Source organism: Psammomys obesus, unplaced genomic scaffold, assembly GCF_907164565.1.
Source record: "Psammomys obesus unplaced genomic scaffold, mPsaObe1.curated_primary_1811, whole genome shotgun sequence".
Lineage (NCBI taxonomy): Eukaryota > Metazoa > Chordata > Mammalia > Rodentia > Muridae > Psammomys > Psammomys obesus.
In genome coordinates this window covers 4,059,502-4,077,183 of record NW_026585609.1, presented here as the reverse complement: position 1 = coordinate 4,077,183, position 17,682 = coordinate 4,059,502, and the positions used below count along the sequence as shown (strand labels likewise).

General features: G+C 43.4%; 1 protein-coding gene across 4 annotated transcripts in view; it reads right to left on the bottom strand.

The window, feature by feature from the left end:
- Eps8 (epidermal growth factor receptor pathway substrate 8) overlaps positions 1 to 17,682 on the bottom strand; it is a 115,270-nt gene that overhangs the window by 3,839 nt on the left and 93,749 nt on the right. For all 4 annotated transcript variants that reach the window (XM_055610468.1, XM_055610487.1, XM_055610477.1 and 1 more), the window contains 3 exons: positions 9,149 to 9,371; positions 2,627 to 2,807; positions 1,406 to 1,535 (listed from right to left, as the gene is read on the bottom strand). In XM_055610468.1, coding sequence (XP_055466443.1) covers positions 1,406 to 1,535; positions 2,627 to 2,807; positions 9,149 to 9,371 — 534 coding nt within the window. The remainder of the gene's footprint in view (positions 1 to 1,405; positions 1,536 to 2,626; positions 2,808 to 9,148; positions 9,372 to 17,682) is intronic.

Below are 17,682 nucleotides of genomic sequence, written 5' to 3'. Positions count from 1 at the left end.
ATATAATACATTCCAGATCAATGCAGGAAGGAGTTCTCAGGTAATGGAATTTCTCTTGATGGAAAATGGTTATAGGATTATTCACACAAAGCTATTTTAAAATCCTGAGTTATTTAACTGTTCAATTTACATAATAAACCTGCTAGGGATAATTAGCTAGCAACTTCATATTGAATCCCCATGTCCTTTCATTTGAGGCCAACTATAATTTTCACAAAACTATTAACTCTTACAGACCCAGCTTTAACAAAATAGCTGGAATACCTCCAGCGGAACAGACGCTCACTTCCTCTCCAGCTGCTGTGCAGACAGCTATGACTAAATAATTATTCTAGCTGTTGTGTATTTTCTTTTCTTTGAGATTTACTTCATTTATGTGTGATTGTTTGTGTGAGAGTGCATCTGTGCAAGAGTGTGTGAGTGCAGGCGTCGGGGGGTGTTCACTCACAGGTCTGTTCACACTCCAAAGCCAGACCTGGGTGTCAGATCCCTCGAGGCTGCATTTGTGGGCTGTCTGGCTGGTTTAACTGGCAAAGGACCAGAGCTCTGGTCTTTGAGATTGCATCCTCTTAACAGCTAACCGTCTCCCCAGCGCACAGCTACACACTTTTCATGACCTGCCTTCCTACTCGCGATGATTTTGTGGACGGATAATTTGGCTTGGGAAGTGTATCTAGGACTTTGATTTGTTGGAGAAAGGATCTCAGGAGCCCAGACAGTCCTTGAACTCACTGTGTCGCTGAGGCTGGCCTTCACCTCCTGAGCGCTGGGTTACAGATATGCCACCATCTTGCACAGACACAGCTTCGGCTTTCTTTTTCTTTATTTCTACTTATGTTCATATGTATGTGGACACATAAACATAGCTGTCCTTGGAGGCCAGCATATAGTGCCCAACTCCTGAAGCTGGAGTTAAAGATGTGTGACCTTTTGTGGGTGCTAATATATAATTCAGGTTCTATCTCTCCAGCACCCTACAACTAGGGTTTTGTTTGTTTGTTTATTTATTTATTTATTTATTAAACTGGCATTTCCAAAATAAATAAAAATAAGAAAAATAGCCCTAGGCTCTCAGCCTTTTACTCACTCAGGTATGAATTTACTCTCTATTAGCAAAATTGAAGTTCTTATAGTAGCTCATGCAGTGAAATGAGAACATTGTGCCTTTGTTAAATGCCCAGAAATAAATCTCTAGGTGCACTAAAAGATGATCTTTTTGAAAATAGTTACTGATGGTATTCAGTGACAGAGTAGGAAAAACTGAGCCAAATTTTTAATTCATCTCCTTGGCAAGGGGAAACTGACCAATGTGGACACGGACAGACATTGGTTCCAGAGCTGCCAGTGGCCAGGCCTCCCTCTCTGCTAATGCAAACACACACCAGCTCCACTCCACAAGGCTTACCTCCAAAGCAGCTTTCTGAACAGTGATTTGGCTAAAGACTCTGGCGCCTTCAGGGCAGACAGACCTCAGTTCATCTTTATTGAGAGAAAAGAGTTGTGCTCCGTTCAACACCCCCAGGCTGTTGACAGTCCTGAAATTAGAGCACAGGGAAATTAGCAGACTCTGGTAAGGGTAAGCTTTGCTCTATTTCTCCTTCTTGGAGTTTTTTGGTTGTGAGCCTCACTTTATCGGCTAAACCATCTCTCCAGCTCTACCTACCTACCTACCTACCTACCTAGCTACCTACCTACCTCTGTTTTTTTGAGTGTTCATTTGATTTCATTTCTGAGACAGGTGTTCATGTAGCCCAGGCTGTTCTGCAACCCTCAATGTAGCTCAGACTGACCTTGAACCTCGAGTACTTCACCCCCAACTTCCAAGCACTGGGATCACAGGCACAGGCTGTTATTGTGTGTCCCATATCCTTAACTAGCAATATAGTGCTGAGACGAAGGAATGCAAGAGACATCCATGGCCATGACCAAAGGCTCCTTTCACATCTAAGGACTAGTGAGCAAGCATCTGAAAGGATGCAGTTGGGATTCTCTCTCAGGTTTCCGCCTCTTAGCCCTAACAGCAACAGATAGCTTTTTAGTAACGTGGCGACTGACTAACAGCTGCGGTTCGCTGTCAGTTATGTCAAGTGAGTGAGTTTCTAAATTAGGATTCCGCAAACATGTATTATTCAAACACTTCACAGTCCCACATATACACGAGCCGTCTACAGGCTCAGATCATAGGTAGTAAAGCAGAACAGCTCTCTTTGACTTACAGCCTTGAGACATGCTATATTCCTCTGCAGCAAGAATCAGTCTTATGCGACACATCCTACACGTCATGGTCCTGCTTAGACCATACTCCTCCCCCGTGTAACTGATGGGAGAGAACAGAATGCCAGCGTCCTCGCAGCTGGCAACAGCTGTTCAAGAGACTGATGAGGAACACAAACTACCACTTAGGAGACAGACTAGCATTACTCACTGCTGTCGTCCCAAATTCTACCTTCCTCTCCTTGCTTTTGGACAGTTAGCTACCGTTTACCATTTCCGCAACAGGGGACCAAAAAAAAAAAAAAAAGAAAATGACCACCCTGGGCTCTGACAATTTTTAAGAGTCGTGGGTGGCACGTAAGGGACGCAGCTGAGGAGGAAGGAGGAGCGTGGACCACTCAGGACCACTCACACGGGGTTGAATCCTTTCGACTGCAGCCAGGTCTTTACTTCTTCCGGCGTGGAGTCGTAGGTGATGTTGATGACTGGGACATTCTGCCGTGGCACATGGAACTTCCTCTGGGCGGCACTGCGCCCGATGGTCAGCCTCTGGAAGAGCTCGTCTTGCACCTCCTCCATCTGAGACTTCCTTCCTGAACACCAAAGGGGAGCAGACGTGTTCAAACATCTCCACGTGACATCCTCCTCTAGAACATCCCTAATCAGCCTTGGGGCCCTGTGAAGTCTGTAACCCAGGGTGAGGGTTCCCTGCCCTCTCCCCTCACTTGTACTTCGAACCAGTAGAAATAGCACGATAAATTATTAAAGCGACACCCCAGCCCTTTTCTTTGCTCAGCAGTCTTCGTAGGCTGTGCCTGAACTTGCTCAGCTGTGTGCAAGACAGCAACTAAGCACCTCACACTTGATTTATGGTCAGGATCCCCGCTAGGCTTCCCATGCTCCCAGTGACCATTCTACACTGCTTTAAACCAGTGAGAACATATCCGGGGACTTGTCCAGAAGCTCTTCTGGTAGCCCAGAGGGGAATGGTCAAGCTGCTGCTGCCATGCAGCAGGCAGACAGCTGGAACACAGGAAACATTCCTGTGCCGATGCCAGCTTCCCATAGCAGTCCGGCCTTGAGTCTCAGAGTGCCCATGCCACAACCGTACACAACCATCTCTCCTTGTTTAATATCCACAGCTTGTTCTACAGGCCTCCCGCCCGCCTGTTGTTGACCCTCACCCTGATGACCTCACTTCCCAACTTAGGAGTAAAGGAGGACGCAGAAGAGAGCCCCCAAAATTGCACAGCGAGCAAATCAGCAGCATAGGCTGCACCACGGGACCCTGACTCACAGGTAAGTAACAATCTCCAGGCTTCTCCACTGGTTCTTCCTGCTAATACTTGCTCCAATATGCTGACTTCCTTCCTACCCCCCCCCCCTTAGCCCGTACTCTCAAGGCCAGTCCCTCTTTGTACTAGACCCTGAGTTCTCAGCCTAGTCTAACCTTTCTATGTAATTCCTCCCTTACTGATCCCTTGCTTTCTTGATTTCCCTCTCTTCTGATTCATTTCATCCACATACAGATACGCTCTTACTCTGGTCATTTCTCTCACTTTTAAGTGACCAGTTTCACTCCCAGCTGCTACCCACTTATCCGCCCCCTTGTTCACAGAGGTCCATGAGGACAGGTCTGCACGAGCTGAAGCCAACCCTGCCTCGGTCCCATTCAGGTTCATTGTTTCTGTTTCTCTTTCTCCACTGCCCTCCACTCCAGGAGCCAGTTCCTTCCCAGTTCAGCCCAAGGCCTATGGCAAGTGGGGTCCTTCCTCAAAGCATTTCCTTCCAGGGACCTTTGGGTCTCTCTGCTCTCTGGTTGCCTCCTGTCTCCCTGCCTTCTCTTTCTCAGTATCCAACTCTGAATCTTCTCATTTGCCAAACCCAGTATTGTGGAAATATTTCAGAGTCTAGACGTGGGGACTTTGCTTGGCCTGCTCTGGCCTCATCAGGCATCACTCTACCTCAGCTTGGGCCACGTGAAAGCTGGTCATGCTGAGTTAGCTCTCCAGTCCCTGCTGACTCAGAAGTCTAAATGCACTGGTATTTTGTTGTTGTTGCTTGTTTGTTTGTTTTTTAAGCATTCATTTGGTGTCCATACTTATATACATACAAAATGTGCCTCAAAGGTAACAAACCCGGATTCTTGATCTCCTCAATGTTCTAGGTTCACCAAGATGACTGGCATTCTTTTTATACTTCTTCCCTCTTTAATGGCGATTTCATTTTGCCATTTATTTCAGAACCACAAGTGTTTCCCTTTGATCTATATTGCACAGAGTCTACCAGCAAATCCCTTCAGCCCACGACTTCAAAATATATCCCAAATCCTGCCACCTTACTCTGTCATTTGTCAGTAGCTTGGTCAGAGGCAAACTATTGATAGGTCTCTGCTTCTGCCCTCCATCACCACCTAGCTCGCCTCATCCTCTGCTACCAGACCAATTGCAATAGTCCTGAATACTGCAGCTCCCGGGCTCCAAATCACTGCTAGTGATGGTACTGCCTGCCTGACCTCTACCTCTCAAAGAAAACTCTCTTTCTTTCCTCCACATCTCCACTCTAGCTGAAGTGGTATTGCTTCCATGGCTTCTCTAAAGTTATTGGTAACTGCTGCCTCTTTTGCCTGGAACCATCCTTCCCCACCAATACACCCACCCACACGACTCCCTTTTCAGCGACTTCAATTCCTCAGCCCCATTTAAAATTGTAATTTCTTTCCCCAGAGTGTTTCCAATCCACACGGCCATGCTAGCTTCCAAACTCTTGACCACCTGACTAGTCTCCATCAAGACAGTTATTTATTCCTCTACGCCTTTCATCGGAATGCAAGCCTGGCGGCTTTGTTCGCTCCTGTACCCCATCTGGAGCAGTGATCCAGCAGACATGAATGAAGGGGGGGGGGTGTGCTGACATTTTCTCTGAGATGTTGTAACTGTCCCGTTCTAATCATCAGGCTATAACCAGGTCAGGAAATGGAGAACAAAGAGAAATGATCTATGTGACGCTGTCAATTAGAAGTAGAAATTAGGTAGAACCAGAAGGCCTGATGTTCAGCCCAGGCCTGTTCTATACTCAGATCACTGAAACTACCTCTGATGAATGTTCCCACCATCCTTCACTCCAAGCCATGTGCTTAAAGGGAGATAAACACGCATGGAAAATTGCATGTATGCACTTAGGTATATTGATATATAACTATGTTGGGTATATTGCTCTCTGTCATTGTTTCCAAGAACCCAGAGTTGATATCATAATCCAATTAACTAATTATCTTGGCAAATTGGGGTGACTTGGTAGCCAAGGGAGCTTTTTATGTTTTGTTTTGTTTTGTGTCTTCAGAAAGTAATTCAACTGTGAAACAATTAGTGTTATCAGAGTCTAATTTGTACGAAAGCCTCAATATACAAGAAAGATTATTTTTAATTAGTTGATCTTTTTTGACAATTTCATATATATGTATGAAAACTAAAAGAAAAGGAGAAAGACAAAAAAAAAAAAAAACCCTCAGGAAGAAAGAAGGGAAGGGATGCTGTTGAGAGCTCTAAGTAGAACAGTGCCTGAATTTCAGTAGCTAACTGTTTTAAATCGTGTATACTGCAACCCTGGAGATGGGTCTCCAAAGTGAAAAAGAGAAAGCAGCACCGCCCTGAAATAGCACTGCACCTTCTCATCCACAGAAGAGGCGTTATAGAGAAACCTGTTTCTAAAATGGTCTTGGTTTGGGTCTCCATTTTCAATGTTCTCTCCGAACAATAAACACACCTCTTCCCACAGTGACCGTTCCGATTACAGAGGACTGAACTCAAATCAAAGGCCTCGGATTTCAAAGGACTGAAGAAGACACGCAAAGCAAACTAAAGAGTCTTCGGCTTCTTCAAACATGGCAAGAAGTGACACTTTCTGGATCTATGGTCTGTTCAGCTTCCATGACTCCTGGCTCCAACCATGTCCAAGCAACTCTTGGAATAGAGGGCACATTCCACTGCAGGTTTCATTCCTTCACCACTGGTTGCAGTGTGTGCATGCGTGAGCGTTTGAGTGTGTGTGTGTGTGTTATGCATGTGAACTTGTTTGTGGTACCTATGTGTACTCTTACGTAAGATAAAGGTCAGACATCTTCAGTTCGGTTCAGACACTGAACCTGGAGTTTGCCATCTTGGCTGGTGGCCAGCAAGCTGAGCATCTGCCTGCCTCTGCCTGAACAAAGCTCATAGCCATGCCTGGCTATTTATTTAGATGAACTCAGATCCTCATGCTTGCACGCCAAACATTCTGCCCACCTCCGGCCCTTTGCTGGATTTTAAAACAGGCACTAGATATCTTGGCCTTGTTCATGGCCATAATATTTTCATTAAGTTCCTACTTTCTAGGCCTTTTTGTTTTATTGCTATCAGAAGTTTGGGGAATGAACAGAGAACGTAGCAGCAAGGAGCTTATCTTGAAAGAAACATGGACACACACTTAGTTATGCCATCTGCTAAATGACCGTGAGAGAGCCTCAATCTGTGTTCAGGAAAAAACAAAACAAAACACTGCTCCAAAAATGTGCTATCGGGAAATATTCATCTTATAGAAATTAATTTACTGAGTGCCAAACTACTCTTCTGAGATATTTTAAAAAGGAATGTTACATGAGTAACATGAGGATATCTTCTGTTAAGGAAACAAGCCCATGTGCTAATTCGATGGGAGTGTTTTCTATTTTGAGGACCCAGTGACCCTTTCACTTATGAAAAGCCGACTCGAAAATGATGAGTCTCAATTATCAGGAGAGTTCGCTCTCGTACAAGAATTCAAACTATGCCTCTTTCCTAGGAGGGTCTTGAGTTTCTTCAAGTGTGACAAAGAGCAGGCTGTTCCAGGCCGTGTGCTACTCCAAAAGTGGACTGGATTCCTCTGAACTCTAACCCCATGCCTGGAACAGCCTGCCACCGTGTCAGAGGTCACTGCACTGACGTTCGGACAGAGACGTGTGTAAACTTGTGGGAAGAAAGGAGAAAGGAACACGCATTTCTCAGAGGGAATGTTCCCCAGGGAAAGGAAATATATTCATAGAATTTTCCCATCTGAAAACTATTTCTCTGTTATCTTTGAAAAAGAAAAAATCCTTTAAAAACCTCAGAGTTGGACATATTTTCACGCTCATACGCAGTTATTTCTGATACAGAATTGCTTGATTTTCTAAATTGTCATTTTCTTTTTATTATACTTTACATTTGTTTATTTATTGATGTGTGGATGTGTGAGGTCAGAGGATGACACAAGATGCTGTGTAGGTCCCAGGGATTGAATTCAGGTCAGGCTTCATGCTAAGTGCCATTTCCTATTGAGTCAGCTTGCCAGCCCCTCTTCAATTTTCTAATGAGGTCAAACATGACTAGAAAGGTGGTTTGAATCACTCATACTTCAGGAGAGAAAATCCTGCCTAGGAAAGGCTTGTGTTTAATTACTCATAGCCACTATTTCCATAACTGTCAGGAAGTAATACATTTAGTTCTCCTCTTTACTGTTTTTCATTTATTGAGGATGATAATGAATGGGCACATACAGGTATTTCCTCAGTGCCACTGAGGAAAATGGTACTGAAAAACTTAGGAATGGAGTTTGTACCTGAGCCTCAGGTCTCTGAAGAACCTCAGCTATGAGGTTAATGGTTCAATATAAGTCCCTGGGTGTCGAAGATGAGATTCTATAGCAAGGCTAAGCTGGGAATCATTCTTTTTTTCTCACAACATAAATAGTACTGAAGAAAATGGAAACAGAGTGATCATTTATAGTAAGAGTGATCTAGAAAGAAATGCTCAGAACCTTGGGAGTGGCCATGGGACAGAATGGTAGATAGGTTTTGCATACACCAGACCGCTTATCTTTTACAGACTTTCATCAAACTTCATTATAGAAAATGTTTTCTTGGTTTTGGTTTTCCTAGTTTTCTATAACAAGTTATAGCCAAGCCTATCGACTTGTAATGCTTTACAAAATAATTAGACAAGAAGCAGACATGCCTTAATGTACAAGGTACAATGAAAACCCTCAGATTTACCTTTAGCTTGCAAAGTCTCTAACTAGCTCTGCCCCAGCTACAGAATGGATAACCCAAAGTTATCATAACATTTTCAATTTTGTTTATTTTACAGTGGTTCTCATAGCAACCATTAGCATGGAAAATCCATTTTAATGTGTGAAAACATGAAGGCCAAGTTAGATGAAATCTGTGTTAGAAGCAATCAAGGTTGATGCTGGCTGGTGACTATGTGAAATTTATGTGATTGTGTATGTATCTGAGAATGGCAAACACTAGGGAGAGGACAGAGGAGAAGAGGAGGAGATGACAATGATAGTAGCAGACACTTCCTGAGTGCTTATACTGGTCAAAATTAATCAGAGTTTTCAAGCTCGGCATGACTCACATTTCCAGATGCTAGAAAAATGCAAGATACTGCCAAATCCACCTGGTTAGATGTCAGCAGCACACCCCACTTGTGACAACCAAAAAAAAAGAATCCTCAGGGAGAGGAAATTTGTTGAGCCCTTCCCACCCCCGCTATATATTTTTGCACATACTGTATTATCTCATTGAAAAATCACACTTGTCCCAGGAAACACATTAACTTTGTTTTCCCCTACTTCCCAGACACTGCATACACAGAGGCTCATTAAAGCCTTGAAGTAGGAGAGGTGGGAAGGGATGTGATGAGTCAATCCCAGAATGTCTGGCTCCAGCCAGTCTTCACTCAACAACCACAATACAGGACAATACGTGTGGAAATACACACCTGAGGGGGCTGAGAAAATGACCTGCTTCTCAGAGAAACTCAGAGATGGAGAAATCAGGAGAAAATATCCAAGAAGTGGCTATTACTATTTACACCTCACAGTATTTAATGCGCGCAGACTCAGTGGAACCAGGGTTGGCCCCCGGGAAACTTACGGTCCACCGGGAGTTGTTTGTATCTCTGGCTGTCTCGCACGATGCTGCCCCCACTGTCGCTGGAGCTGCTGTTCTGACGGGTGACGTTTGCTGGAACCTTGGGCAACGGAACGGGTGCTGGTACAGAAGGCGGAAGGGGTACCGGTACAGGTGCTGGTGTTGGAGGGGGGGATGGGGCAGAAGGAGCATCAGCTGATCTGGAACCATACTCCATCCTTTGTTTCTACAAAAAAAAAAAAACAAAAAACAAAACAAAACAACAACAACAACAACAAAAAAAAAAAGCCAAAAAACAATAATTAACTTGAAACACATCTATATGAATAAATATGTATAAACGAATGTGTGTGAATGCGTGTGTGTAAACTTAGGCTGGAAAAATAAGGTACAAATTGACAGAACATCATTGGCTATTTATCTGTAAAGTTATCTGCGCTGCTCACTCCTAAATGACTGTAGGTTTGTGTATGTACAATTTTAATCCAGTATGATATAATAGTTATTGAAACCATCTCATAAGTACTCTACATAGTTGCTTAAAGTCAATGTCTGAATTTAAAGAGTGAAAAGCTCAAACAGAGGACAAACACTATCATAATAATATATGCCAAGAAAAGTAAGTGTGGGTTTGAACTTACACACGACTATGGTATGTTAAAAACGCTGATTATTTTCCAATTGAAGTGAATAATAATTTCAGTGGTGTTGGAAATCAGTCACATTAAATACTTATTCCTTGTTTTACGTATAGGCTACAGTCAAAGGTCTTTAATTCTGTTTACAAGGAGTTTGTTACAGAGCAATGTGTTAATCTAGTAAAAAAAAAAAAGAAAGGCAGGCTGTGCTTTTAGAATAAGGAAGTAAGTTTAGATTGTTGTTATTAACTTTTTCAAGGTACAGCCTTTTTAAAACCATCTTACTGCTAATTTATTCACATTAGAAAATTTCTTTGTTAAAAATGGGGATATATTGGGTGGATGATTTTAAGGAAAAAGGCACAATCTGGCTAGGGATGCAGCTTGGTGGTAGAGCATTTGCCTAACATGCATATGGCTCTGATTCCACCCCCAGGCCCATGAAAAAGAAAACAGAAGGGAAAAAGCATAGGAGGGGAAAGGGAAGAAGGAAGGAGAGGCATCTGAGTAGGCATTTCTATTTTAAAAGGAAGATGTGGTAAACTACACAATTGGGCTGTGATAAAACACTATTTCTGTGTATTTCATATTTAACACAATATCAAAAACTTTAAATATACATGAAACAATCTATCTAACAGATAACTATGTGTCAAAGACACCAAGTCCTCAACAGGCGCATCTTTGCAGAATCAAAGATGCAAAGTTACGATTGAAGTGACTTTTAAATACTGCACCAATTTCGATGTCAATTTAAGGTTCGCTGATGAAATTCAAAAGACAGCCTTTCGGAAATCTGGGTCTTGCATTAGGGCAGTATTTACTTTTCACTTCTAAGTTGGCCCAAATATAAGGCAATCCGGATTTTTAAGAGCGTCCTCCCGGATTTCCACAGAGATCAAAACCATACAAACACACACCACACACTAAGATTAAATTGTCACTCCCAAGCAACACGCCGGCCACCGAGGTGCTTTCTCAGGAGGAGAACTCAGCACCTGGAAAGCCGTGTGTGAAAGAACCCTTGGCCTCTGGTGCTGTTTCTCAAAGGCTGTGACTCATCCACCAGCGGACGGAAAGTGGTGGGAAGGGTAACGCAGTTTTGTGTGCCCACAAAACTGAAAGAGAGCTAGATAGTGTCGCTAGATAGTGAGGGGAGGAAAGCAATGAAGAGAGACCGTGAGGAAGAGATGGGACATGGATAAGTGATGGCCACAAAGATACGTGTGAGAGGAACAGATTTCCGATCCGCCCAGCATCGGGTCCTGGAGACACTTGTATTATATTCAGTGATGGGGCACAAAGCGTAGCTGTAGCGATAAAAACCCCACAAGAGAGTTCACTTATATTTGGGCCAACAAAAAAAAAAATTCTAAAGCAATCAAAACATAGCAAACATCACAAAAGTACTACTTAGCACACACCAAAAACATGTAATAATATATATGTTTGATCCCCAGGCAAGTGTGTCCATTGCATTTAACTTCATGATGGTTTAATGAAATCATGTCAATGTTTCCAATGTGCCAGGATTTAAATGAGTGTTTTTAAATCCTAGGCCAACGACAACAACAACAAAATGCTATAAGCTCTGGCTGCCACAATATGACTCATTTTTTTTCTGCTTCCATAAAAACAAGAACAGCTAGTACTTTTTTCTGTCTGTGGAATACTACCAGGAGAAGCTGAGAACACCGTAACAGTGTCATAGTCACGTCCAGAGATGGGCTCACCAAGTGTTCTGGTATCAGTTCATTCACTGCTGCACAAGGCAACAGAGCCAGAACCAACAGGCCTCAGTCAACAACAGGCCAAGAACTTCAACCCAAATGGAAGCTTCCAAAGCCACTGAAAGACATTTTTCATGATTTATAAATATATAAATTATATTTACTTGCACATCTCCCTCTCCATCCAGTCTTCTCTGCCTGCTCCACGCCTTCAACCCCTGACCAGAAAAGGGAAAGACGACCAGCTCCTCAAGCCAGTATGACTCCTGAGAGTCACCGAATTGGTCCCTTGAACCTGTTCTACATTGCTCCCAACATCTCTGCTTCTCTCTACCTACTACATCTCTCTCCTCTCTACCAGTGCCTGCTCTTCTTTCACATTCCTACGCTTGGCTCTTCCTCTTGGAGGCATGGGCCCAATGATTCTCAACATACCTCAAGTGATAGAAGACTTTCGTGAGCATAGTTCATTTGGAACCTCTTTTATTGTGCCCCAAGGAGGCTGAGGGTCCAATCTCATGAGAAACCTTGGCGTGGGCCTTTCCCAGGAATTACCACTAAATTCCCACATCTCCACAAGCCTCTCAGTTTAGGGCACAGTGAGCAGGTGCATCACCTGGTATGGAACCTCTTTTGTAAAACACTGTTGCTTCCTGAGTCCTATCCATCACCTCTCCCAAATGGCAAGCTCTGCTGTACACAAAACACCTTTATGTCTTTCTCTGAAAGAAGTCAGAATGACTCTGCCTCAAAAGAAATGTACTTTCCTACTGACAATTAAGTTGGGGATGAGTCACTTTTCTTTAGGAATCAAAACTGAGTAAAAAGTCTCAAGCATTAAAGAGATTGAGAGGTAAACACCCTGAGTCATACAAATTCCTGCTTCAGAGAGGAAATTATGCAAGTAAAACCGAACAAAGCCACTGCCAGAGAACTGTTCTTGAAATTTTGCACTACACTGAATTGCACTTTCTTTTTCCCTTGAAATTTGGCCTCTGAAATTGTGCAATGAAAACAGCACAGCTGGAAGATTTGGAGGGTGTTAAGTCCAGAAACTGAATCCAAAAAAAATTATAGGAGAAAGAATTGCCAGGAGGGAACGGATGTCAGTTACCTCTGACAGCTCGCCAAGTAACTGCTATTAGGAGATGGAGAAAACCACATCAAATGAGAAAATTAACACAGGAGATGGAATTGAAAAAAATAGCAATTATAATTTACATCAAATAACAGAAAACATGAGCAAACTGGTTGTTTTTTGTTGTTGTTGTTTTATTTTTTTTATTTTTTATTTTTGACAGCAAAATTATCTGCCCAAAAGTCAGCCAGCAAAGGAGTTTGCAAGCACATAGCTAATTGCCACCACTCTCTACCCATCTTCTAGCTGAACATACAGAGTGAAGAGCAGTTAGAATATCCCACCTCTATGCACCAAAGCACTATGGGAAGATATTAAGATTCAGGTTCATCTTACTGACAGCTTATTAGGAATCCACTCAGGGCCAAACATATAGACGTAGAAAAATTGTGGTTACGAGGACTGTGTGGTGAGCACAGAAAAGAGGGTGGTGCAGGTCCTATGAAACAAAGCAGCAGCTGTGGAGTGTGAACAAATAGAAAAACCGAATGTGAGGTATGAGGGTCACACTTGGTACTGGCGAATGAGAGTCGGGTTTGATGAATGAACAGATTATGGTTTCTCTTATGGGGGATGGGTAGCTGTGTGAAGTGATATGTTCATTCTTTTACTTTTGTGATTTTACTGTGTGTGTACTTTTAACATTGTGCGTGTGTGTGTGTGTGTGTGTGTGTGTGTGTGCTTATATGCATATTCAACAAAAATGATAGCCATCCTTGTTTAAAAACCCTGTCTCTAACTAATGGAACAAGGTCCTCTATAAATAAGTGATAGCAACTTTTAAACAGAGTGGGAAAAGGAAGCTGAAGAATATGAAGGTGATGTTAGCAAGGTGGCCATTCTCTGTCTAGCAGTATTTCAACATTTGGATTGAGTTTTACCAGGCGTGAATAAGAAGGGCTAAAATCAATATTTTGGGTAGTTTAACAGTCACCTCTAGAAAATACTGACACCTTCAGTTTAAGGCTATTTAATATGAATATGTGGGATAAGAGAATTTTATGACTTCTTCTCATACACAGCCAAGCACATGGGAATGGAAAAAAAATCTCTCTCTAAAGGCACACAGCTGGCTAGTGACAGAACCAAGGCAAGAATCCCCTTCAAGCAACATCAGCATTTTCCAACAACTCCACAATAGCTAAGAAACAGAGAGGAAGGGGAGGGAGTGGATTCAAAAGACTTGAGAATGGTTGGACACTGGCCATTATTTGATATTTTTTCCCTCTTGGTGGTGTAAGAAAAACTACAGAAATAATAAGCATCTAAACTCAGCATGGACTGGACCTAGGCCGCCTACACAGATGTAGCTGGTGGGCAGCTCAGATGGCATATAGGTTCCCTAAGGGGAACAGGGGCTGGCTCTGATATGGACTCTGTTGCCTCCTTTTCAATCACTTTCCCATGGCAGGGTGGTAGGCCACAGGGGAAAAGGATGGGCTCAGTCCTGATGCTACTTGAAATGGTGGGTGGGTGGGGTTTCCCCTTCTCTGAGGAGTAGGGCAGGGGGGACAAGGAAATCAGAGAGGAAAGGTGGGACCAGGAGGAGAGGAGGGAGGGGCTTACAACTGAGATATAAAACAAATAAATAAAAATTAAAATTGAAAAAAAAAAGAAAAATTGGGATGAGATGAAAATAAGGGACTAAGAACAAAGTGCTCACAAGTATGTGTTGCATATATGTATAGAAATATCACACTAAACACGAATGATATGTAAAGTTGATACTTATTTAAAATATTAAAAAATAAAATATAATTTTAAATAAAGATAAAAATGGAATGACCAGATGGTGCATTTAAACATTTTGTAATACATATAGGTTGAACCAATAGTTCTTAAAACTAGAGAAAAGAAATTCTCAAGTGTTCATTCGAACAAACTTCTCAAGGATCAAATAAATCTTGTCAAGAAAAAACAAACAAACAACACACACACACACACACACACACACACACACACACAGAGACACAAATTCTTTAGCCCAGCTGTGGGTGTATTAGAAATAAGATCGGGGAGGAAGTCATTTCTGTTCCTGACACAGCAGGGGATTCATGGGAAATGGTCATTCCAGGAGATGACCAGTGCTAGCCTGGGAATCAAGTAAAAAAAAAGTTTTTTTAAAACTTTCTGAGGCAGTAGGTTCTGGATGGAAAGGACAGGGTCATCTGGGGACGAGCAGATAAGATGGCAGAGCCCTGGAGTGTTCCACATGGAAAGCCAGGCCTCTTTTCTGTGTCTATCAAAAGCATTTTCTCCTCTGCTGTGATCTCACGGAAACACACACATATATGTACATACTCTCATATTCACACACACTTGCACATACACACATGAGTAGAACACACACTCACATGCACACACACACACACTCACAGGCACAACACCACACGCGTGCACGCACGCACACACTCGTGTAAATTCTCAATCACACCTCTTCTCTTTTATTTTTAAATGCCGACAAAGCCATGGCGGGGCGGGGGGGGGGGCACCTTGGTGGGAATCTGCCTTTGGAGAACTGTTAAAAATCACTCCAAACATGAGGAGGAAGAAATAGCCTCGTCCCCCAAGGACTGCAGGTGGCAGCTCAACAGCTATGCCATGCTGCTCCAGGTGTGAGGTGCCCTGCCATCAGAACAGAATCCCAGACAAAAGGTGTGTAACAGCAGGCGGTGCTGCCCTGGAGCCTTCGCTAGGACCTGCTCCCAAAATCCTTCAGGACAAGAAAAGGAAGGGGATGAAAATGAGAACTAGGACTGTGTCCATTTAAAAAGCACCCGGTGAGTGAAAGAAGCCACTCAGAAGCAGTTCACGCCCAGTTCCTGCTGCTCACAGAATGCCCACTATGTGAGTCCTTGCATAATATATACTGTTTCCCTGAAGTATTAAAAAGAAGAAGAAGAAAAGAAAAGACAGGCCCCAAGAATGCTAAGAATGATGACTGGGCAGATGGACTGTTCTCACCCCAGTGTTTGGAGAGGTATTCTGAGCTATGTCCCTGTAAGTATTCTCACAAAAAGAGATGACATCCTTTCCTAAAGCTTCCCCTGGAATAACGGAGTATCCGTGCACCAGCTCCTGGGTCCAAAGGTGATCGTCATCCTGGCGTCATGCTGAGTAAGTCCAGACTACTCATTTCTCCTGCGCCCAAATTCAGTGTGTGACATGCACCTACTTCATCCAGGGACTTCCGTGACACTCTGTGTTGAGGAGAAATGTTAGGCCCACAAGTGGCACTGCCCATTGGCTTTGCCTGTTTCCCTGCCCCTATGGGGCCGGCCTAAGTGGTCACTCGGTATGTCTTCTGCTGTGGTATAGCACAGAAATCTATAAGCTGCAGCTCAAGCCAGCCCAGTGCTTACTCTGTAGCATAGACTGGCCTCAAATTCCAGAAATCCCCCTGCTTCAGCCTCCCATGTGTAGCAATGATGGCTTACGAGTCCCCGCATCTTGCTTTACATCACTGGGTTTCTGTAGAGGGACAGGAGGTCATTGCTCTTTGTGCTAAGGAAAGGACAAGGCCACAGTGACCCGGAGACAGGTGTGCTGCAGCTTTCTGCGTGGTAAGTCACTGGGTGTTGGCCTTCCACTCTTCTTATCAAGATCAGGACCCGGACAAATACATCAGGATGAATGGACAGCAAGGAGGGCAAGACGTGAACCAGAAGACACTTGACTTGTGCGTGGTGAGAGGCTGAGCCCCCTGACTTCTACCAGTGTGCGGTGGGATCTTGTCATTCTGAAGTGACTGCGGGTCTTCTCAGAGAAAGGTCTCTGTGATGCTGTTTTCAGATAGAGTTGAATGGGATATGTTTCTGGGGGTTTTCTTTCCCACCCTACTCTACTGCTCTATTCAGAACCATTACAAGTTCATCAAGGACAGGAATCCCTTGAGAGAAATGGTGGTGTCACGGCAGGCAGGTGAGCACACAGTGGTGTCACAGCAGGCAGGAAAGAACACAGTGGCGTCACAGCAGCCAGGAGCGTCCAGACGTTAAAGGGATAGACAGTTTTCAATATATTTCAAAGGGAGGTCCTCACCCTAAACCCGACACATACAAAGAGGTAAGCAGAGGGTGGAGGAAAAGGAGAGAGCGGTAGAGAGGGAGGGAGTGCAGGGGACAGCACACACCCACAGGCACTCTTCCACACACATTTCTACAGAGAGATTGTGGAAAAGTTCAAAAGGCAAACAGCCAAAACATGCAAACTTCCACAGCGACCACAAGTCTCTGTTTACACAAAGTTTCAACATAGACGCCTGGAACTTGGGAATACTTAAAAAACAAACTCTTGGTTGTGCCAAAGTTGATACAAATGTAAGATGAGGCTGAGTGAAGGAACAAAATCAGGGAGAGTGGGTGTGTGAGTGTTCTCTCCACATACTCGGTTTGCCTGTGCTGTGCAGTAATCATTTGGGTTTGGGTTAGCCAGAGGCAAGCTTGAAACAGGAAAGCCAAGACAGCTTGGGGCAGGAGTCATAGCTACAAAAGTAAAAGGCAACACGGAAAAGCAAGCAGGTCAAGACTTCAGACTCCTCCTTAGGGAGTCTCATTGGGGACAGAGACTCAGAATGTGCACTATTTGCAAGTTTAATTAAGTTACTTTATCTGTGCCTAGGAACCATGCACACAAAGAAAATTAAGTTTGAGTAATTGCCTTTAGTAAGACAACCTTAGAAACTCTTGGATCCATTTGCCCATGTGGCCGGAGGACAGCCTTCATAAAGGACATGCTAGTTAAATGTTCAAAAATCCTTACTTCTCAAAGGGCAAATACTCCTTCTCAGGACTTCAGGCACACATTTCAAGCATATATGAAAAACTTTCAGAAAAGAAAGCAGAGAATTGGCACTCATCCTCCAGAGAGAAGCCTTAACTCATTATTCCAGGTGACCACATCTCACACTTAGAAATATAGGAACTTAGGGAAAGAAAGAGGCACAGAAAACTAAGCTAGAAAAAATTCACTGCAAAATAAATAGATAGATAGATAGATAGATAGATAGATAGATAGATAGATAGATAGATA